This window comes from Acinonyx jubatus, chromosome E1 (genome assembly GCF_027475565.1).
Source record: "Acinonyx jubatus isolate Ajub_Pintada_27869175 chromosome E1, VMU_Ajub_asm_v1.0, whole genome shotgun sequence".
Taxonomy (NCBI): domain Eukaryota; kingdom Metazoa; phylum Chordata; class Mammalia; order Carnivora; family Felidae; genus Acinonyx; species Acinonyx jubatus.
The window spans coordinates 1,941,065-1,963,116 of NC_069397.1; the positions used below are offsets into that span (position 1 = coordinate 1,941,065).

Below are 22,052 nucleotides of genomic sequence, written 5' to 3' on the forward strand. Positions count from 1 at the left end.
GACCCGTGGATTGCAATCCAGGGCAAACCCAAGGTCGGTAAGGCAACACGTGGAAATAGGCGTGACCCCCAAGGCCAGGGGCGCTGAGTACTCTTGCTCTCAGGGAACATTGCTGGAGGGCCAGGCAATTCTTGGATATCAAATCACTGACCTCCACTGAGTGCTCATTTCTTGCTCAGTAGTAACAGGCCCTCAAGGACCCAGGGGGAGGAAGAAGATTCCTTTACTAGGAGATGCTGTGATGAGCCAGATGCCCTCCACCCATGTCACCTGTACATGCTCCCAGTAAACCCGTGAAGGTGTTGTGCCCAATTTACAGATGAAGCTACTGAAACTTGGAGAAGCTAGGTGCCTTGCATCAAAGCAACCCAGCTAAAAGATGGTGGAAATACTTGAATTTGGTTGGATCTGTCCAACTGCAGACGGTGAATGGAGAACAGGCCTAGGATTGTAATAGGATACCACAGTGGAGGGAAGGGCCTGGGGACAGTGTGATGGCTGACTAGCCTGGAAATGGCAGAGCTTCTGCAGGGCCATGGAGTTCGTGATTCTAAGATAAGCGTCACTGGGAAGAGAAAGGATCCTTGGGATCAGACTCGCGGAAGATTCAGATTCGAATTTAAAAAAAAATTTTTTTTAACGTTTATTTATTTTTGAGACAAAGACAGAGCATGAACGGGGGAGGGTCAGAGAGAGGGAGACACAGAATCTGAAACAGGCTCCAGGCTCTGAGCCGTCAGCACAGAGCCCCACGCAGGGCTCGAACTCACAGACCGCGAGATCATGACCTGAGCCGAAGTCGGATGCTCAACCGACTGAGCCACCCAGGCGCCCCTCGAATTTTAAAAACAAAGTAAGAAATCTGAGAATTGGACCCAGGTACTGATTTCGTGGGGGAACTTTATTTAAAAGTATACTTTTTACCCCAGGATTAAGGTTACCGTTGCTTTACTTCAGGTATTTGAATCAAGAGATCTGTGGGGCGCCTGGGAGGCTCGGTCGGCTAAGCGGAGACTTCGGCTCAGGTCATGATCTCAACAGTTCGTGAGTTGCAGCCCCGTGTCGGGCTGTGTGCTGACAGCTCGGAGCCTGGAGCCTGCTTCGGATTCTGTGTCTCCGTCTCTGCCCCTTCCCTGCTCATGCTCTGTCTCTGTCTGTCTCTCAAAAGTGAATAAACGTTAAAAAAAAAAAAAGTGAATCAAGATATGTGTTCTTTGGTTTAATCATTGCGCAATATCATAGGAAATGTGGCAATCTCCAGTTTGGAGCAGGCGTCACCTGGGAGCCACGTGGGGGCAGTGTTCCCCAATTGTTGAGAGAGCATCTGCAAATTGGAGGAAAACGACATTTCTCTACTTGGGGGATTAGTCCTTTAACAGTCGAAAGTAGACTCCCCCTCTCCCCTCTCTCCTGTGCCCTTACAGCCATCAGTGCCTCACCTGCTCCGAGGACATGCCTGGCTTTTTCTCGCTTGTGAATTTTTGCATGTGCGATGCCCACTCCTTGAAACGTCCTGGATGGGGAGCAGGAGTCCCTGAAGGTTTACAGTCCTGCCCCGTGCACCCCAGGAAAGTGGTCCTGCCCTGTGCACCCCAGGAAAGTGGTCCTGCCCCGTGCACCCCAGGAAAGTGGTCTTACCCCGTACACCCCAGGAAAGTGGTGTTACCCCGTGCACCCCAGGAAAGTGTTGTTACCCGGTGCACCCCAGGAAAGTGGTCTTACCCCGTGCACCCTAGGAAAGTGGTCCTGCCCTGTGCACCCCAGGAAAGTGGTCCTGCCCCGTGCACCCCAGGAAAGTGGTCTTACCCCGTACACCCCAGGAAAGTGGTGTTACCCCGTGCACCCCAGGAAAGTGGTCTTACCCCGTGCACCCTAGGAAAGTGGTCCTGCCCCGTGCACCCCAGGAAAGTGGTCTTTCCCCGTGCACCCTAGGAAAGTGGTCTTTCCCCGTGCACCCTAGGAAAGTGGTCTCACCGGTTTCCCTCCAGCCAGGGCTGCTGTTGTGAGAGGCACCTGAAAGGCGGAGCCGGCAGACCCCCACTTCCCAAGCCTGCTGCTGAGGACTCTGCTGCAAGCTGTACCCCCTCTGAAACAAAGCTCGCACTGTCCGCTCTCTGTGGTGGAGTAAACACACAGCGCTCAAAGAGGAGGCCGGCGCCCCTGGGTCTGGCGGTTGTACAAAGTGACCCTAAGCACCTTTACGGGCCACCTGTGAACCTAGAGGGCATCCCAGGGCCTGGGACTGGGCTGATTGGTGGTGAAAGGGCACGGTCATTTTCTCTCTCACGCTCCCTATATTTTTGCCAAAATGACCATCACTTTACAGCTTCTGCTTATGGAGCCAACACAGCGTCGGAGGTTGGGAGAACGGACTCCAAGCTGGACTTTCTCAGCTCAGCCGCTTATTAACCGTATGATGGTGAGCAAGTTACGCAGCTTCCCCGTGCCTCAGTTTCCCCATCTCTAAAATGGGGATAATGATAGTGGCTACGTGGTAGCGTTGGTAGGGGATTAAATGAGCCGCTGTGTGTCTACACCTATGAGGACAGGACCTCGAGAATGTTGGTCTCTGTTGCTCTGGGGGACCCCGGCTGGACCCCACAGGGCCCCTGCTCAGTCGAATGTTGCCGTCTCTCCCTTCCGAGCGCCCACAGTCAAATTAGGGCAAAGGCGAGATACAGAGAGCTCGACACAGGGAGAGGGACACAGACCCCACCGAGCGGTGCATGGGAGGAGCTGACTCATTCATTCGCTCAGGTCTGCTGGGAAGGCTTCACAGAAGAGGAGCCCTTGAAGCTGGGTCTTGAAGGATGAGTAGGAGTTTGCCAGATGGTTGCCGTGGGCGGGGACACTCCAGGCAAAGGCAGCGGCTTGTGGAAAATCACAAATGCAGGCACCAGCTTGGCATATTATTTATTGTTTGGGGAGCCGTGACAAGCGACTGTGCGGAGACGAGAGAGCATACAGAACAGCGCAGGACAAAGCCACCAGGGTAGAAGAGGCTCCCGTCATCCCAGGTCTTGAAGACCAGACTGAAGGGTTGAGATGTTTTCCCAGGGACCGATGCCTCTCGAAAATTTCCACTGACGTAGTAGCATTCGCGAACATCAGAAAGCTGAACACAGAGGATGACGGAACACCCCAGTCGGGGCGGGGGGGCAGGAGAGTCCGGGGCGAAACACCTTTTTTTGAGGTGGGAAATTTCTCTGAAATATCTTGTTTTGCGCTGAAAATTCACGTGAAGGTCTGCAGCCTACCTCATTCTAATCTTTTAAGTTTTATCTTATTTTTGATTTTTTTTTAACATTTTATTTTATTTTCTGAGAGACAGAGAGAAATAGAGGGTGAGCAGGGGAGGGGCAGAGAGAGAGAGGGAGACGCCGAAATCAAAGCAGGCTCCAGGCTGCGAGCTGTCACACAGAGCCCGACGCGGGGCTCGAACTCCCGAACCGCGAGATCGTGACCTGAGCCGAAGTCGGACGCCGAAAAGACTGAGCCACCCAGGTGCCCCCAAGTTTTCTCTAAGTCATCTCTACACCCAACATGCGGATCGAATTCACGACCCCGAGATCAAGAGACTCACGATGCACCCACTGAGCCAGCCCCCTCTGCTTCATAACCTTCGAGGCATATTTTCACGGGAAAATAATGCTTTAAGTGACAAAACAAAGCATTTAAGTTTTTCTCCGCCAAGTCTCCACTGAGGGTGCAGCCAAGCCCCTGGGGGCAGTCGGCCCCGACCCCACCCACCGCTAATCAGCAATGGTTGCTTCCCCTGCCTACTTAACCCCCATGGAATCTTCTGGGCCCGCAGGAACATCACCCACCATTGTTTGTCCTCTGCCCCTCACCCCCACGTTGCCTGGGAGGCAGGCCCCGGCAGGCACTATTGATCTCCAGGTCTTTGACACCAAGGTGCAAGGTGACAACTAATCCAGAGAAAACACGGAACAGGGGATTCATGGGCTGAGCAGACTGGATGGGGGTGGGGCGGCATCCCAAGCGGTGGCTGTGATGGGCCTGGGTGCCGCTGCCTGCCCACAGGGAGAAAGCCCCAGACACAGGCGCTGAGCCCGGGAGATCAAAAGAGAGGGTCAAAGTCTGCTCATAATTTGGGATCCAGGAGTGTGTCTGGCTATAAACACTATAAAACGGCTCTGGGACTTTCCCAAGGCAGCACCTGCAGGAGGTTCTCGGGGCCCCAGCGGTCTGAAACCCCAGGGAAGCCCTAAGCTGGGCCCAGCCATCCCCTGGGTCCGCCTGCTGGGTGGGATCCTTCTGTGGAAGGCCGGTGGGAGGGAAGGGGGCAGGCAGGGACACAGGGCTGTACTCGAGGTAGGCAAAGTCTGACGCTTTCTGGAGTTTGGCCCAGCTGACCTTGGGCTTCCGCGTGCCTAACAAAGCTGCCTCTTGGGGCGCCTGGGTGAGTTCGGGGCTCGTGAGTTCGAACCCCGCGTCGGGGTCTGTGCTGACAGCTCAGAGCCTGGAGCTGCTTCGGATTCTGTGTCTCCCTGTCTCTCTCTGCCCCTCCCCTGCTCGCGCTCTCTCTCTCCCTCTCTTTCTCAAAAATAAATAAACACTAAAAATAAATTTCAGAGCTGCCTCTTACCCCATCACCCCCAAAATCTTCTCCTTCAGCGCACCCAGAGACCAGGCTTTGGGAAGTCAGCACAGACCTCAAAGCCCAGAGCCAAGGCCTGGAATAGTGGAAGGAAACATGACCCAGGAAGGGGATGGGGACGCAAAGGTCCGGATTTGTGGGTCAGGGCCAGGCCAGCACATGGGCTGAGATGCTCTGAAAAGAGGGGGGTGGGTAGGTAACAAAGCAGGGGGCAAAGGCACCCACCCAGGACGGTGGGGCTCGTTGTGTGCAGGGAACGAGTCCCCTTGGGTGACCACATGTGAATGGAGAACGAGGCCGGGTCCCCTGAACTGCCTGTGGGGGGCTGGGCCTGGGTAAGGGATTTGCTGAGTCTGTGGCTGAAGGAGCCTGGTGACGGGGTCACAGTCAGAACCCGCAAGACAGAGCTGAGGCTGGAGCCTGGGCCGGGCCGGATCCTACCCTCCCTTACTCCTCACTGACTCCCCCTACCAACCCGTGCCTCTTGCAGCCCAGCCCCATCCTGTCCCTCTGCCACTACCCCTGCCTCCCCAGACCCCTTCCCAAGGGGAAGGCCGGCAGCCTCGGGCTCCTGGGTCTTTCTGGAAGCCCAGTTTCCAATGACAAGGGATCGGGAGAGCCGGAGCGCTCTGCTGAAGGCTTTGAGCCTGGTCTGTGTGTCTAAATGTCCAAACGTGTCTTACCTGGCATTTTCTGGTTCTGGGACTTTGGCTCACGTCTGTGTCAAAGCTCTTAATTACAGGCCATGGGCGCTAACTCTGACTTACTGAAGGAGAGAAATGGTGGATTACAGGGCACCAGGTAGTCTCGGAATTACCCAGAAGGCTACAGAACTTTGGCAGAAAATGGTCTGCTGAGGGCCTAGATGACTTACAAGGGCCACTGCTGTCACGGCGGGCCACTAGACGTTGCTTCTGGCTCTCTGCCACCACCGGGCCTAAACCCAAGCCCAGGGTTTGTGCTCCTGACCACCTGAACCCCAGTCACGTGCTCTCGTCCTAGCTGGAAGGGACACCGGGAAAGAGCACCTGTGCCCTCAGCGTCCCTAGGTAGGTGGATTCTTATCTCCATCAAAAATAATGAGGCAGGGTGCCTGGGTGGCTCAGTCGGTTGAGCGTCGGACTTCGGCTCAGGTCATGATCTCACAGCTCATGAGTTCGAGCCCCGCATCCGGCTCTGTGCAGACAGCTCGGAGCCTGGAGCCCGCTTCCGATTCTGTGTCTCCCTCTCTCTCTGCCCCTCCCCCGCTTGCACTCTGTCTCTCTCTCTGTGTCAAAAATAAAAACATTAGGGGTGCCTGGGTGGCTCGGTCGGTTGGGCGACCGACTTCAGCTCAGGTCATGATCTCGCAGTCCGTGAGTTCAAGCCCCGCGTCGGGCTCTGTGCTGATGGCTCAGAGCCTGGAGCCTGTTTCAGATTCTGTGTCTCCCTCTCTCTCTGACCCTCCCCTGTTCATGCTCTCTCTCTGTCTCAAAAATAAATAAACGTAAAAAAAATTTTTTTTAAATAATTTAAAAAAAATAAAAATAAAAACATTAAAAAACAATTAGAAAAAATAACGAGGCACACGTCAATCATGTCTCAGCAAAGCGTAGACCAAGTGTGGGTGACCCTTCGTTCCGTTTCCTCCCGTTCTTCTGGCCACAGGCAGCCACCCTTTCGTCTTCTCTCGGTCCAGTGTGGTCTCCAGCTCCCTGCAGGCCTCCTGTCTTGATTCCAGAGGGGGAGTCACGCCAGAAAGGGCCAGAGGTGAGGGCTGTCATTTCCCCTCTGCAGTAACCCAACCTCTTAGCCACCTCTGCATCCTCTGGGCTGCTGTCTGCCTTCCCAGCCCCAGCCTGCGACCTTGCATTGGACTTAAAGGACTCGCCCCTTAGGGGAGTCCCGAAGCTGACAACCCTTCACATCTGCCGAGGGCTACTGGGACCCTGCTTGGCGGGATTCTGCGTCCCTGCGGAGCACCGTCTTCCAGGACCAAAGCCAAGGTGGGAGGAGACAGGGAGTGAGAGAACAGGTTTTCCTGCCCCTGCCGGGATGTCACTTGGACATCCTAGGGCCAAACGTGTGTAAGGCAGAGCTTTGGGGATCAAGTAAGCGGGAGGAGGGGCTGTTTTCTCCCCCCCCCCCCCAGGAAGAGCTCCCTGCACAGACACCCGGAGCAGTGGGTGGGCAAGTCCCGAAGTCTCTGTGACCCTGGAGAGGCCCTGCCTGGCTGCCACTGAGGCCACAGGACCTCTGGCTTGTGTGCAGGGTGGGTCTTTCCCTTTGGGGTCCTGGCCTCCCACGGAGCCCCTCTTGTCTGCCCAAATCTCCTTTGTCCCGGCCCACACTTCATGGTCATTTCCTCTGAAAAGCCTTCTCCAGCCTCTCCCTACTTGCAAAGCATTTTCAGTCCTGAGCAGTGCTTCCCCCAAAGGGTCCCTTCCTTCTCTCTCTTCCATTCAGGCAGGCGGCCTTTACCCAACTTTCTTCCCCCGGTCTCAAGTCCGGGAGTGTCTCTCTTTCTTGGTTTACAACCAGGAACTTCTCGAAGTGGGACCGATCCAAAGCACATTTGTGAGTCTAGTGTCTACTGTTTATTTGAACAGGGTGGTGGCAGGGGCTGGCCTGAAAGGAAGTCACATCAGGCTGGGCCTACAGAGGTGGAGGCGAGGCCTTGGGCATCCGGTCGACCAGCTGCCTAGCAGAGGCATGTGACTTACGGGTTCTGAGCTTACCCGTCCTGGACCCAGAGATCCGGGAGGTGACAAGTTGGTGCCCAGGGCTCAGATGTCTTGGGACAGTGGCCAGTGATTGCTGGGAACAGTGAGCAGCAGCGTGGGGTAAGACTGGAACCTGAGCTCCATGGTACATAAAGCCGGGTTGTTCTTCCGTGGCTTGTGGGTTTATTTCCCTGTTGTCCTTGAGGAGAGCTGATTCATCCCCTGAGTACACAGGGTTCAGGACCAGAAGCTTTCCGAGTGCTTACAGATATGTTACGGACCTGGAAAAAAAGTATATTCTAAAAGCCAAAAACTGCAAAAATCTAAATTAATAAACGTCTAAGGAAATGTGTGCAAAATACAATGGTAGCCAATCAACATCTTGGTTAAATTTCATATTCCTAAAGTTTCATTACATCGGCACACAATTTGTAGATTAGTTTTTCTCACTTCCTAGAATTTCCTGAATGTTCGTGGATTCAATCTGTTCCTTGTAGGCAATTCTAAAAAAGAAAACCCTTTCAAACACCTTAACAGCAAACATATTATGTTTTGTGTGCAATGTAAGTGTATTTTAATATACTCGATATTGAGAGGTAATACGGTCTGGTGGGAGGAACAGGGACCCTGTAACCAGACTGCCTAGGTTTAAATTCTGGCTTTGCCACTTACCAGCTGAATCACCTAGAACAAATTATTTTTAATTGTTTTTCATGTTTATTTATTCTTGAGGCGGGGGGAGGGACAGAGAGAGAGGGAGACACAGAATCCGAAGCAGGTTCCAGGCCCTGAGCTGTCAGCACAGAGCCCGAGGCGGGGCGCGAACCCACCAACTGTGAGATCGTAACCTGAGCTGAAGTCAGACGCTTCAAGGACTGAGCCATCCAGGCGCCCCTAGGACAAATTATGTAACCTATCTGTGCAGCGGCTCCCTCGTCCGTAAAACACGACCACGGTAAAATAGCACCTAGTTCAGAGCAGAAAACATGATGATGATGGTAATACCTTGTTATTATCGGCACAACTTCTCAGGTTGTCGTGGGGATTTGTAAAGCATTTGGAACAATTCCTAGCGGGAAGGAAGCTCTATTTAAGGGTTTGTTTGTCTAAACAAACACATGGGGTAAAGCTGTGGATCCCCGAGTGTTTGCTTAGGTCTTTAAGAAAATTCTATCCCACTTCACCGGGGCTAGTGAACCCAAGGAGAGTGTTGTGTGCGGCCTCAGGCCACAGCCATGAGAGGAACCATGTGCACTTGGGCCCCCAGGATGGAGGCAGAGTGAGAGGGGCCCCAAGGAAAAGGGGAAACTCGGACCAGAGAGTTCGTGCTTAGTTTTTGTGTTCTGCCCGTTCAGACTAACCCATGGAGTTTCCAGCTTGGCTTTATTGAGGAGGCTGTCTTCCTAAGTCCTCCCGAATGTGATTATCCATTTTGGCACTGACCTTGCTGGAGAAGGTCATCAAGAGGACCCGACGGGCAAGGGACCCTGGAGCTTGACCCCAGCAATCAGAGCCTCCTTATCCACTCTCCTGTCCTTGGAGCACACATTCTGCCATTTTCAAGGATGCGGCCTTGAGAGAGCCATGTGTCGTTGAGACCATCTGGCCTGGACACATGAGTGAACCCTGTTAAGGCTTCTGTGTAAACGTTTAAGAGTCTGGCGGGCAAGTGCTGAGACCTACTCATCTTGCTGCCGCCCAAGACCAGCCTTGCATAGGAGTTTTCCCTGCTTATTAAAACTCTCATCGGGGCGCCTGAGTGGCTCAGTCGGTTAAGCGGCCGACTTCGGCTCAGGTCACGATCTCGAGGTCCGTGAGTTCGAGCCCCGCGTCAGGCTCTGTGCTGACAGCTCGGAGCCTGGAGCCTGCTTCCGATTCTGTGTCTCCCTCTCTCTCTGCCCCTCCCCCGTTCATGCTCTGTCTCTCTCTGTCTCAAAAATAAAAAACATAAACGTTAAAAAAAATTCTCATAAAAAAAACTGTCATCTAACAACCTGGGGTGGCCACCTCTTTCTTTGGTCTCTCCCTGTCCTCCGTGTCCAGGAGCCAGTTTCAGATCTCTCCTGGGGAGCTCCCGAAGTTGCCAACCAACCGACCTCCGGGGCTCAAGCAGCCTTCGGCCCTGCCGCCCTGCCCTACACCATACACTCCACCCGTTATCCCACACCCCCGCCCCAGTCGGGGCTCTCTCCCTTTCACGTTTGTCTTTGTCTCCAGCTATGGGTCCAACTTCCCCGTGATGTCACCGGGTATTGGGGATGGTGATGAGAAGTGGCCGTACCCGGAGATCCCAGCGGATGGCAGTTCTTGGTAATATGAGCCCCAGAAGGAAGGGAAGATTGTGTTGCTTAGGATCACAGACCCTTCGGGAAAGCATAAGACACGTGCTCGTTGGCTGCGAGTAGCAAAAACTTGGCTTAGACAATAAGAAAGTATATTATCTCGCGTATCGATGAAACTGGAGGTAGGAATACCCAGGGCTAGCGCATCAGCGGCACGACATCACCAGGGCATCATGTTCTCCCTGTGTTCTCATTCTGTTGTCCTCCGTGTTTTAGCCTTTTCCTTTTACCGTTACAGCATGGTATCCAGGCGTAACATCTCTCCCGATGTGTCCCGCTTAGCAGTAAGGACATCTTTTCCTCCGGCCCCAGAAGTGGCCAGATTGGTATCCCATGATTAAACCAGTCGCTGACAAGGCGGATGGGACCACCTTGATTAACCACCTCTGGGACTGGGCTGGAGCCAGCCTCACCTGAAGCACATGGCTATATGGAACAGGGTGGATCCCTACACACCATTCGGGGTCAGGTAGGAAGAAAGAAAAGTTAGAATTGTCCTTGTGCAGGAAGCCAAGCGTATCGTTGGAGCCATTTATGAATGCCAACTTGGGAAGGCTGAAAAACCCAAGGTTATTCTAGAGGGCCAGCCTCTGCTGGGGGCGTTCCTTGGTTACTATTGATGTGATTTGTCCCCTCTGATTTTTACCACAAGCTCCGCCGTCCTCCACCGCACATACACACAACAGGAAGAAACACCTAGACTCTGGGTAAAGGACCTCACATAATGTCCGGCAGGAAATGGACATCAATACAGCAACAATAAATAAATGCATAGGTCCCTTCCCCCAGCGCAGATGACCACACCCACATCCTAACTGGTCTCCCTGCCTCCAGCTGGCCCGGGCAATCCAGTCTCCTCACAGCCCGCAGAGTGATTTGTTTCAAAATTCAAATCTTATCTGCCTTCAAAGGCTCTCCACTGTCCTCAGGACAAGGGCCAGATTCCTTAGGCAGGAGCGCAAGTCCCTTTATCATTGCAATCCATCCTGAAAACCTTGTGAGCTCTCTTATCCTCAGCTTCAGCATGGTGACACAGGCACAGAAATCATAAAACAAAGATAACGAGGCATCAGAAGTAAGAGTCAGCAGAAATAGCAAACATCAGAATTTGACCTGTGTATTTACATGTTAGAATTATTGGGAAAATACAAAATAACTAAACCTAATATGTTTAAATAAAGAGAAGATAATTTTAAAATATGAATGAGAAGGGGCGCCTGGGTGGCCCTATCCGTTAAGTGTCCGACTTCGGCTCAGGTCATGATCTCTGAGCGTCGGGCTCTGTGCGGACAGCTCGGAGCCCAGAGCCCGCTTCGGGTTCCTTGTCTCCCTCTCTCTCTGCCCCTCCCCCGCGCGTGCTCCGTCTTTTTCTGTCTCTCAAAAACAAATACACAAACAAAAAAAATATTTTAAGAAATATGAACAAGAAAAAAAAAACTATCAAAATTATTAGAACGATTTCCAGCAGAGAGGGTCCACAGCTGCTGCCACGGTTTTGGGCACAGTAGTGAGGTTGGGACCTGAGCTGGTCCACTGCAACCGTGCTGGGGCTGGTGGGGTTCCATGTGGCAACAGTGTCTCAGCATGTTGGTGGAGCGATGGCCGTGGTGGATGGCTTCCCCTGAAAGGAGTAGACTAGAGGGGTTGGGTGCCCTCGGGTTCCAAACAGAAGGTCAGGAGTTTGATTCATTGCCTCCTTCACTGTAATTCACAACATGCACAATTTGGACAGGACAATGCTGACTCGAGCAGTTTCCAGGGCCAGGTAAGGTAATGGGGGTAATTCTCAAGCAGAAAGAGCCAGAAGGCAGGTGACCCAATCCTTCTTTGACTTTAAGAAGAGAAGATCTTGCGGTTTAAGAGAGGAGACATCCTGAGAATCCAGAAAAACCTGAAGAGCAGTGGTTGGATGAGGACAGCAGAGGCTGGAAGGGGTTAAACCCAGTCCCTACAGTTGAGAACAGACCTGCCTGCATCTCGGGACTGGCTGTGACTGGTGGTCAGGGAACTGGTAAAGATCTCAGGATTATCCCCGCCCCCCCCCCCCGCCCCAGGGGGTGGATGTAATGGAAACAAGGTAACTTCCCATCCCATCCTGTCCCACTGCTGGATGGACAGAATCCCAAAGGGCCTCAGCAGGGCACAGTTAGGACAAACGTTTTGCGGACAGAGGGAACGATCTTTTTTATTTTTAAAATCTTTTTGCAACCGCCACGTGTGTAGGATTTCTTACGGACGTCAAGGGCAGTCGGCTCGTACACATTCTGTTTCTATGACTTTCTGGGACAGAAGGACTCCATTCCTAGGGGCGTGGTCAGGGTATGAAACCAGAGGGTTCACGCATTGACTTCTGAAGTAGCTAATTTTAGGCAGTATTGGCTACGCCTGGGTGGATTGGCATTTTGTCCCCTATTCTCGGACGGTGCAAATCAACCTGTAGGAAACGGACGGAGTTAGGAGGGCGGGGCACGGCTTAGCCTCGTTTATGTAATGATTTTCCGCTCTCGTTCTGAAACCATTCCGTCGAATGACAACAGACGGTGTCCATCCACCCCTGCGAAGCAATCACGCACCCTGTGAATGATACGCAGCCGGATCGCTTTTCCATTTATAAAACCTGACCGTTTATGACTCACGCTGGCATTTCAAATCCTAGTCATGCTCAGGGCACTGCTTAGAGGCACTTGTCTTCCTTTGTAGCCAGTGATGCGTGCATTGCTCTCCAGATTCTGTTCGGACTCTTGTCCTTCTTTTCCTCAAAGCTCCAGGTGAGGCAACTCTGGGTGCAACGTGTATTTCACGCCACATGAGACGCCGGCTGTGCAGGGCACCTCGCTCCGCGCATGGCATGAAGCTCGTACTGGAAGCACCAAACACCCAGCTCTCTGCCTTCTCCCGAGGGCTCAGGTAGCTGGCTCGCCCTGCTACAGCAGCTAAGTACACGCCTGACCCTTGGCTTTCCCTCCACAGTCGTCAGCCACCCGTCACTACCGCAAACATCTTGTCCTCCCCCAAGGAAGTACCCCGAGCAGCCGGGAAACCAGCGGAGCTCCCCTCCTGGAAGGAAAACTCTTTCGCAGAAGCCCCAGCCGGTTTCCGGATCCTCACGTTTCATTGGCCAGGACGGAGTCACATGTCCACCCCTAAAGCCAATCGGAGGCAATAGAGAGTAGGCGTGCCCTAACGGGCTGCAGCCAATCCTAATCCAGCGCTTCGTGGGGGAGGGAGGCGGGGCTAACCCTGGACTGGCCGCTGCCCCGGATCTGCAACCCCGAGCGGGGCGGGGGAAAGAGCGGCCGGGGACCCCAGAGAATGATGGTCTGCAGTGAGAAAGAGGGGTGAAGCGGATGGCAGGGAGGGGAAAGAGACCCTCGGGGCTCCAGCTCTCCTTTCCAGTCCGTCCCAGGGCTTCAGCCCCTCCCCAGCCCTGGGCTGGCCTGTTGGCTTACCCAAGAACCCCCCCAAATGACAGAAGTGGATGGTCTCACGGTTGTGGAGGCCGAAGCCTGAAATCCAGGGGTCAGTGTGCTCCCTCTGAAGCCTGGAGGCGAGGAGCCTTCCTCCCCAATTCCCAGCTGCCAGTGGTTGGTGGGCAATCTTTGACCTGCCACCTGGGTGGCCACGTGGCTTTCTCCCCTGGGTGTCTGGGCCTCTCCTCTCCGGATGTGGACAGCGGGCATGTTGGGTTAGACCCACCGTACCCTACTGTGACCTCATCTAAACTGCTTACATCCGCAGCCATTCCATTTCCAAAGAAGGTCACAGCCACGGGTCCCGGTGTTAGGACTTCAACATCTCTTTTTGGGAGCACCCAATTCAGCCCTTAACAGGTTGTGTGAGACTCCCTCGTAGAACAAATGGTCTTTTTGCATTACCTAAACCCGGAGATTTTTCTGTAGTTTATAACCAAAGAGTCCTTCCAATACAGGATTCTGATAGGGGTTCAAACTGGTCCAAAGAAACAGGTGTCGCGCATCACCTCCTTACCTAAGCCTCCTTGTTTCCGGAAGCAACTCAGAGACGCTTACATAATCACCAGAGGGCAGTTTTCTCTCTTTGGAACCAAAGTCCTTCTTCAGAAGAAGGTCTTGTGTAACTCTGAATACAGAGGGTTTGCTTGCAAAGTTAGAGAGCCAGCATGGGAAATTTCCAATGCCATTGGGTATTTGTACTTCCTCCTAGTCCCTGCCTGCTTTCTGGACATTGACTTTCTAAAAATCATTTAAGTGTGTTTGTTGTTTTGGGAGAAACAGACAGAGAGAGAAAAAGAGAATCCCAAGCAGGCTCTGTACTCTCAGCATGGAGCCCAATGCAGAGCTCGAACCCACCAAGCATGAGATCATGACCTGAGCTGAAATCAAGAGTCGGGTTTTATTTTGGGGGCGCCTGGGTGGCTCAGTCGGTTCAGCGTCCAACTCTTGATTTGGGGCTTGGATCATGATCCCAGGGTCGTGGGACTGAGCCCCAGGTTGGGCTCTGTGCTGACCATAGAGCCTGCTTGGGAGTCTCTCTCTCTCCCTCTGCCCCCCTCCCCTGCTCTCTTTCTAAAATAAAATTTTTAAAAATTAAGATTTTATTTTTAAGTAATCTCTACACCCAACGTGGGACTCGAACTCACAACCCCAAGACCAAGAGTGGCACGTTCTTCTGAGCCAGCCAGGTGCCCCTGGACATGGATAGTCTTAATATTCAGAACCTACAACCAATTGTACACCCTCATCTAACCAAGCCCCCTCCAAGGATTCTGACTTTTCAGAGCTGGGACAGCCTCCTCTTTGTGACTCTGGAAACACTGCCGCATCCCAATCAGGCTGTACTTGATTTTGTCTTTGCTGCGGGGGGCGGGGTGGGGGGGTGACAGTTACAGCATGACCTTGACTCGCTCATTCCAAATTTGGAAGGCTTGTGAGAGCTGGTGAAATTTTCTAATTAGTATTTTTCCTTTTTTTTTTTTTAAGTTTATTTCTTTTTGAGAGAGAGAGAGAGCATGCACATGTGATCAGGGGAGGGGCAGAGGGAGAGGAAGAGAGAGAGAATCCCAAGCAGGCTCCATGCTGTCAGGGCAGAGCCCAAAGCGGGGCTCAATCTCAAGAACCGTGAGATCGTGACCTGAGCCGAGATCAAGAGTCGAGCCCTCAACCGACTGACGCCCCCCAGGGGCCCCCTCACTAGTATTCTTCAATGTCATATGTTTGTTGGTCTTTCTTAATTTAAAAAAAAAATAATAAGCTTTATGCAGTTAGAAAATCCAAGCGGTGGAGAAAGACATTAACTGAAAAGAGGCACCCGGGTGGCTCAGTCCATTAAGCCTCAGACTCTTTTTTGCAATATATTTGCAATATTATTGGTGTTGTTTTAATGTTCTGTGCGTTTGGCCGCCCTGGGTCGCAGTATTTGGTGCCCACAGAACCAGCTGGGTACCGATGCTCCTTATGTAACCTCTTCCACCCTGGGCGGTGCCCTCTGGACCCCATCACTTCCTGCTGTCCTCAGAGCACTTCCTACCAAGACCCCTCTGGCTCCAGCCTGATGATTTTCAAGTGATGCGGGCAGGGAGGAGTGGAAGCGGGCTGCCTCCCCAGAGCTAAACTTGGCCCTTCCCATACCTTCCCTTTGACACCACCCTCTTTGACTTTAATTAATACTAATTGAAATCCTCCTGGAACACCTGGGTGGCTCAGTGGGTTAAGCGTCCGACTTCGGCTCAGGTCACGACCTCACAGTTCGCGGGTTCGAGCCCCGCGGCGGGCTCTGTGCCGACAGCTCGGAGCCCGCTTCAGATTCTGTGTCTCCCTCTCTCTCTGCCCCTCCCCTGCTCATTCTCTGTCTCTCTCCCTCTGAAAAAAATGAAATAGGGTAAATAAACATTAAAAAAATATTTAAAAAATAAAGAAATCCTCCTATGTGCAGGCAGGTTTCTCGGTAGAGGGAATCTAGCAATCAATGGATCCTGCCCTCTCTTTTCGTGGGAATCCTTAGTGAGATGTTGGCTCTTTGTGGCTGAGATGGTGAGCTAGATCGATCGCAAAAACAGCAATCTCCACCCATCACGGTTATCTGTCCTCTCTACGATAGGATTTGCAGCTCCTTCAATCAAAAGCCCTACTTCCCACCTCCTTGAACGTGGGCTGCCTTGTGATCTACTTTGGCCAATAGCCTGAAACAGAAGTGATGCTTCGGTTCCAGAACTGAGAGTCCAGAGTTCTTGTACTCTTCCGCTTACTCTCTTGAAACCAGCCCAAACACTGTGCCAAGAAGCCCAGACCAGCCTAACACGATCCAGACGTCCACGCTGTCCCAGCCCAGAGCCAACCAAATGTCAGACATGGGAGTGAGGCTATCCTAGATCAGCCAGCTCCCAGCCAACCGGCCAGCTGACCACAAATGCGTGGGCGACTCTGGCCAGACCAGAAACCATCCAGATGACCTCTAGACTCACGAGCTATAATAAATGTTTATTGTTTTAAGCTACTGAGCATTGGGATGGATGTTACACAGCAATAGCTAACCAATACACCTGGGCATCTAAGCAACATTTCCCCAACTCTGGGCTCTTCAAAGAAATTAAAGAATTGCCTTTTTTTTTTTTAATCACCTTAGGTTTTTACAGCTTTTAAGCAAGAGAAAAGAATTGAACTCAACTGTATGTAAAAAGGAAATGCCGTTTTACAATAACATAGGACTCTCCAAGGCCTCACCTGACTTTCTCCATTTTGCTATTTTAAGATTGTTGAAGGGGCACCTGGGTGGCTCAGTCCGTTGAGCATCCGACTTCAGCTCAGGTCATGATCTCACAGTCCGTGAGTTCAAGCCCCACTTTGGGCTCTGTGCTGACTGCTTGGAGCCTGGAGCCTGCTTCGGATTCTGTGTCTCCCTCTCTCTCTGCCCCTTCCCCACTCTCTCTCTCAGAAATAAATAAACATCGAAAAGAGAAAAAAAAAAGATTGGAGCACCTGGGTGGCTCAGTCGGTTAAGCATCCAACTTCGGCTCAGGTCATGATCCCACTGTCCCCGGGTTCGAGCCACACTTCAGGCTCTGTGCCGACAGCTCAGAGCCTGGAGCCTGTTTCGGATTCTATGTCTCTCTCTCTCTCTCTCTTTCTCTCCTCCTCCCCCACTGGTGCTCTGTCTCTGTCTCTCTCTCTCTCTCTCTCAAAAATAAACAAGTTTTAACAATTAAAAAAGAAAGTTTGCTGAAAATCAGGCAATATGAAATACATATGGCTTCACGAAACAATATACTGTGAAATTCTAGGATCGGCGAAACCAATCAATAGAGAAAAAAAGCAGATCATAAATATTAGCACCCAGAGATAAAGGAAGCAGGCTCGGGAGTAAGGAAACTTTGGGCTGACGGACATGCTCTGCACCTGGATTGCGTGGACGTTACTGAGGTATTTACATGTTTCAGAAGTCATCTCTACTCCTTAAGTGGGTGTGTTATATCGTGTGAGGATTATATCTCGATAAGGTTGATTTTTAAGGTTTAACACAAAAACTTACGTCAGCAAAGCTGTGGAGAAAGAGGACCGTCGTGCGCTGTTGGTGGGAATGTGGATCGGTGCAGGCCACCGTGGAAAATAGGATGACGGTTGCCCCAAAGATTCAAAATAGAATGACCACGTGATCCGTCAGTGTCACCTCTGGGCATATACCCAAAGGAAATGAAAACAGAGTACGAAAGAGATATCTGCACCCCCATATTCACCGCAGCGTTCATCACAATAACCAAGATATGGACACAGCCTGCATGTTCGTCGACGGATGAACAGATAGAGATGTGGTGTAGATAATACAACGGAACCGTGTTCAGCCGTGAGAAGGAAGGGAAGCCTACCGTTTGCAACAATAGGAATAGACCCTGGGGGCGTTCCGCCAAAGTGAAATGAACCAGAGAAAAGGCGAATACCGCATGGTACCGTTTATATGTGGAATCAAAAAACAAAAAGAAAAGATCAAATTCATAGAAACAAAGAGTAGGCTGGTGGGGCTGGGGAGTGGGGTGGTAGGGAGAGGTTGGGTAAAGGGTACAAAGTTGTAGCTACGGGATGACTAAGGTCTGAGGATCTCACGGTCACTAGTCGTGAACACTATCGTATAATTGGGATTTACCGAGAGAGTAGGATTCGCGTGTTCTCGCGCGCGCGCGCGCGCGCACACACACACACACACGCGCGCGATGGATCCACGAGGTGATTAACCACACGGGGGACCCTTTCACAGTGTATACGAACATCAAATCGCAATGATGCACACCTCAAACACCTTGCAGTTTGGTGGGTCGATTATACCTCAGTAAAGCTGAAATTAAAACAAACAAACAAACACCTGAAGGAAGTCTAGATGGTCTTTTGAACACCAAGGAGGGTAACATTCAAAATGGTGGCAGTGACCCAAACTCCCAGGGCTCAGTCCTGTCCCATGGGGTCCTATCAGGGGTCTCAGGGGAAGGCCCCCTCCCACTCCCTGCAGCTTGGTGGCCGGGTGGCCCGCGGGCAGCGCTCGGCCACCGCGCTAGCCGGCCATGCCCAGGCGGGCCTCGCACACCCAGCGGTAGGGTCTCTGGCAGACATCATCGTTCCAGCCGTCGGGGTGGAAGTGGGCACAGTCCTCGCCCCCGCCCAGCCCGTGCCCATGCCAGTCGTCCGGCTGGCCCGGCCTCCAGTTCCTGCGGAGAGAGGACAATGGCCAGAGGGCCCAGAACCCAGGCTCGGGGACAAGGGACTGAGGGTCAGACCCCGGAGGGGCAGGAGCTGAAGGGGGCAGAGGGTCACAGAAAGCCAGGCCACACTCACTTGAAGTTGGTCGCATAGTCCGTCCCATCCACCCATTTCCAGACTCCTTCGGCATCACTGAGGCCCATCCAGACGTGTAAGGAGCCTATATGTTCCTGCACAAAGTTCTGGGGCGACAGAAGGGCAAGGGTGACTTCTCTCCAGCCCAGCCTACTCCCTGGACTCGCAGTTCTGAACTTGACGTGTCCATTCAGCCCGTTGGGGGACACTGGGGACGGTTGCCCCGATGCCCCCGGCCAGTGAAACTTCTGGGAGTGGCTCAGCGGGTGACAGAGCTCAACCAAGCCCCCTCGGGGATTCCGACGGCCCGGCCGAGGTTGGGAACCGCTGCCCTCAAGGGGACCCCGGCACTGAGGCGCTCACCTCCTCCTCCCTGGAGTTGACGACCACCAGGTGCGCGTTCGCCAGCCGGCAGTGCTTCTCGGCCTCCGGCCAGGTCTTCCCGGCCCGCGAGAACCAGTAGCAGCTGCCCTCGAACTCCAGCCAGTTGACCGGGCAGCAGGTACTTTGAGAGCCTGAGGGGCGGGGAGGTTCTGAGATGCCACCCAGGGGTGGGGGTGGGGGGACGAGCAGGAAATGGGGCGCAGCACCCCCACGCCCCTCACCGTTGCTCTTGAGAGCGGCCACCTGGCAGGTCAGGGTCCTCAGGTCCTTGGCCAGCTGCTGGACTCGAGCGAGGGTATCGGAATGATCTGGGACACACACACAGGTGGGCAGCGGGGGCAGCGCCTGGGGGTGCTCAGCGAGCCCCCGGAAGCCAGGCGTCCCCGCGCGGGCCAGCCTAGGGACCTCTGCGCCCTGTCCCGCGTGCGCGCCACGCCCCGGTGACGGGGACAGGGCCCCCACCTGCTTGCAGCTGCCGCTGGTCCTTCTCCAGCTTGCTCTCCAGGGCGAACACCTTGTCGTTCAGGCTGCGGGCTGCGGGGCAGGGGGTCAGCACCGAGGCCGCTCCCCCCACCCCCACCCCCACCCCTCCCCCCGGGGGCTGCGGCTTCTCACCTGCTTGCAGCTCCCGCTTGTGATTTTCCACCTCGGCTTTCAGAGACGTTGTCGTTTCTTGCAAACTGCCGCCTGGACGACACGTGGAGGGGGGGGACTCGGTGCTCGGGACCCCCTCCCCCACCCCCACCCCCACCCCCACCCCCATGGAGCCCCTTCCGTGTGCCAGGCTCACCCTGGGCGTTCAGGGCCTGGAGCTCGGCCACAGTGCTTGAGGTGAAGTTGCTGAAAGTGGCTCCCAGGGTCACCAGGTCCCTCTGACACTTGGAATCTGATGGGGAGGGGACAAAGCATGCTGGGATTTATCAGGCCCTCTGTGAGCCGGCAGCCAGCAGGCTCACCACGCGCATTGTCCTGCCGTCTCCTCACATGACCCAACCCAGAGGGACGGGCCCTATCCTTATCCGGTGTCCCGGTCTGGAGGGGTTAGGCCACTGGGCTACTCAGCCAACCGCACCAAGTGACAGAGCCAGCGGCCACCCTACCCGCCACCACCCCACCCCCACCCCCGTGAGCTCTCTCCTCCCTGCCCACGCCGCGCCCCTCACTCTGGGATCCGATCACACAGATGCCAACCAGCAGGAGGAGGCTGATGCCCAGGGAGAGCAGGAAGGGCCGGGGGCCAGAGCAGAGCCCCTGCAGGTGGTGGAGAGGCGGAGGCGGCCCTGCGAGGGGAGAGGGCGTCAGGGCGGGACAGGGAGGAGGAGAGGGCCCAGGGACCAGTCAGGGATGAGGGCTGTCGCGGGTAATGCTGGGAGGCCGAGGCAGGACATGTGGGGCGGGGTGCACCCAGGCCTCTGACCCCTCAGGGACCAGCCCAGGCCCTCAGTCACCTGGGCCCCTCGCGCCTCCGTGGGGACGCACGGACACAAGGACCCACAGATGGAGGGGGACGGTGATGGGCAAGACGGTGTCAGAGTTGGGGGAGGGGCAGAAGGACCCAGAGCCCCGCCAGGCTCACAGGTGGGTTTCCTTCTGAACCCAAATACTCTTCCCTCTGATGCTAACCCTCACGGCCCCCTCCAGAGCAGAGGGATCCGGGCCCCCTGTGGCCCTCTCGGTCCCTGTCTTCACACTGGGGTCCCCAGAGGCTGGGACCGGACCCCCTCGGGACGGGGGCCGCCCTGCAGCCCACACACGGTAGGGGTGCAGGTATGACAGCAGAAACCCTCTACCCCTGAAGAGTGTATTGAAGGAGGGAACATTTCCCCATCCCTCTTACCGTTTCTAGACCCCTGGCTTTGCTTCTCTGTCTCCGAATGCTGGAACTTTTCATACTGCATAGACATGTTTGGACCAACGCTGGGGCTACCGGGGCTGAAAGGGAAGCAGGGCCAGGGGGCCAGGTTGAGGCAGGAGCTGGGGCGAAGCGGGGAGGCTGGGACTCGGTGGGAGCCCAGGCCAGGCCCAGAGTCCAAGGAAGAGGTGAACTCAGGTTGAGGGCGCGCCCAGGGTCGGAGAGAGGCTTGGGCCTGGTTCTGGGTTTGTGGGCGAGGTTGGACGTGGGGTCGGGACTGGGGGTCGGGCGGGGTTGCGTTGAGCTGGGGATGGAAGGAGGTAAAGTAGGAGCTAAATGCAGTACTGGCTGGGACCGGGGCCAACGCCGGGCTGGCACCGAGGGGCACGTCCTACCGGCTGGGGTCGGGGATGTGGCTGAGCCTACGCCTGGTGCTGAAGCTGGAAACAGAGTCGGGGTCAACTTTGGGAAGGGGCTGGTGTTAAGATTCCAGTTGATTCTGAGGTCCAAGCTGGGGCTGGGGCTTAAGGGGAAGCTGGGGTTAGTACCGCGGTTAGGGCCGCGGTGGGGTGGGGGCTGGAACGGGGCTGAGTCTGCCTGAGACTCGGCCCCCCCATACTTCAAGCCCAACCCAGGGAAGGGAATAGAGTGTAAAACCTCCCCTCGGCCACTGAATCCCCAAGCTGTCCCTTACCATTTCTTGGTCTCCCCTAAGTGCCAGGCTGGTTACCTGCGTCTGGAACTCCTTGCGCAGCAATGCCCAGAGTTGGAAAACACGAAATCCTGGAGATCCCGAGTGGGGGTCACCTACGCGACCAGAGTCCTGCCGGTGTCTGTGTGCCAAAGCCCAGGAGGCTCTAAGCTGGGATCTCCCGTTTCCCCGACTGGAGTGGGGAAGGGATCGGAAGGCTTGCGCGAGGAAGGGGCTGGATACGGGGCAGGTCCGCTCTCCTCCTCCTCTGGGGTGTATCTACTCCCTGTCCCCTCTTCTTAAGCCCCCCTGACTTCCTCATTTTTACCATTCGGGAGAGGGGAGCCAGGCCAGAAGGTCCAGAGGCCAGTGTGGCGGTTCTCGTTGCCCACGCCCCCTTTCGCTTCCTTCATCTAAAGTTCCCAGAACCCGTCCCCATCAGTGCGCAGCTGGGTCCAGAGGAGCGCATCCCTGGTCTTGCTCAATCTCACCAAGTCCTGGCACATGAGCTTCCCCTGGGGCGCCCCACCCCCCCCTCCCCCCGGGAGGGAAGAAGACAGGGCAGAGTGGGGTTTCCTGACTGCAAAGGGAGGAAGGAGACAGGAAAGGGAAATTTTACCGAGCATCGAATCTGTAGCAGGGGATTGTGCCAGAGGCGTGCCAGA

The 22,052-nt window shown here is 54.4% G+C and overlaps 1 protein-coding gene across 5 annotated transcripts; it reads right to left on the minus strand.

Moving 5' to 3' along the window:
- Positions 1 to 17,994: 17,994 nt before the first annotated feature.
- On the minus strand, positions 17,995 to 21,872 carry LOC106972481 (C-type lectin domain family 10 member A). 5 transcript variants are annotated; one of them, XM_053212043.1, is made up of 12 exons: positions 21,716 to 21,872; positions 21,427 to 21,529; positions 21,042 to 21,136; positions 20,682 to 20,776; positions 20,008 to 20,124; positions 19,635 to 19,730; positions 19,460 to 19,531; positions 19,307 to 19,378; positions 19,066 to 19,152; positions 18,824 to 18,975; positions 18,461 to 18,567; positions 17,995 to 18,333 (listed from the first exon to the last, which is right to left on the minus strand). In XM_053212043.1, the coding sequence occupies exons 4-12, from the start codon at positions 20,746 to 20,748 to the stop codon at positions 18,180 to 18,182; spliced, it is 924 nt and encodes a 307-aa protein (XP_053068018.1). In that variant the 5' UTR covers positions 20,749 to 20,776; positions 21,042 to 21,136; positions 21,427 to 21,529; positions 21,716 to 21,872; the 3' UTR covers positions 17,995 to 18,179. The 5 variants fall into 5 exon arrangements, with proteins under 5 accessions (XP_053068018.1, XP_053068017.1, XP_026903125.2 ...); XM_053212042.1 differs by lacking the exon at positions 21,042 to 21,136; XM_027047324.2 differs by lacking the exon at positions 21,716 to 21,872 and having other exon boundaries at positions 21,042 to 21,130; positions 21,427 to 21,685.
- Between the last annotated feature and the right edge of the window lie 180 nt (positions 21,873 to 22,052).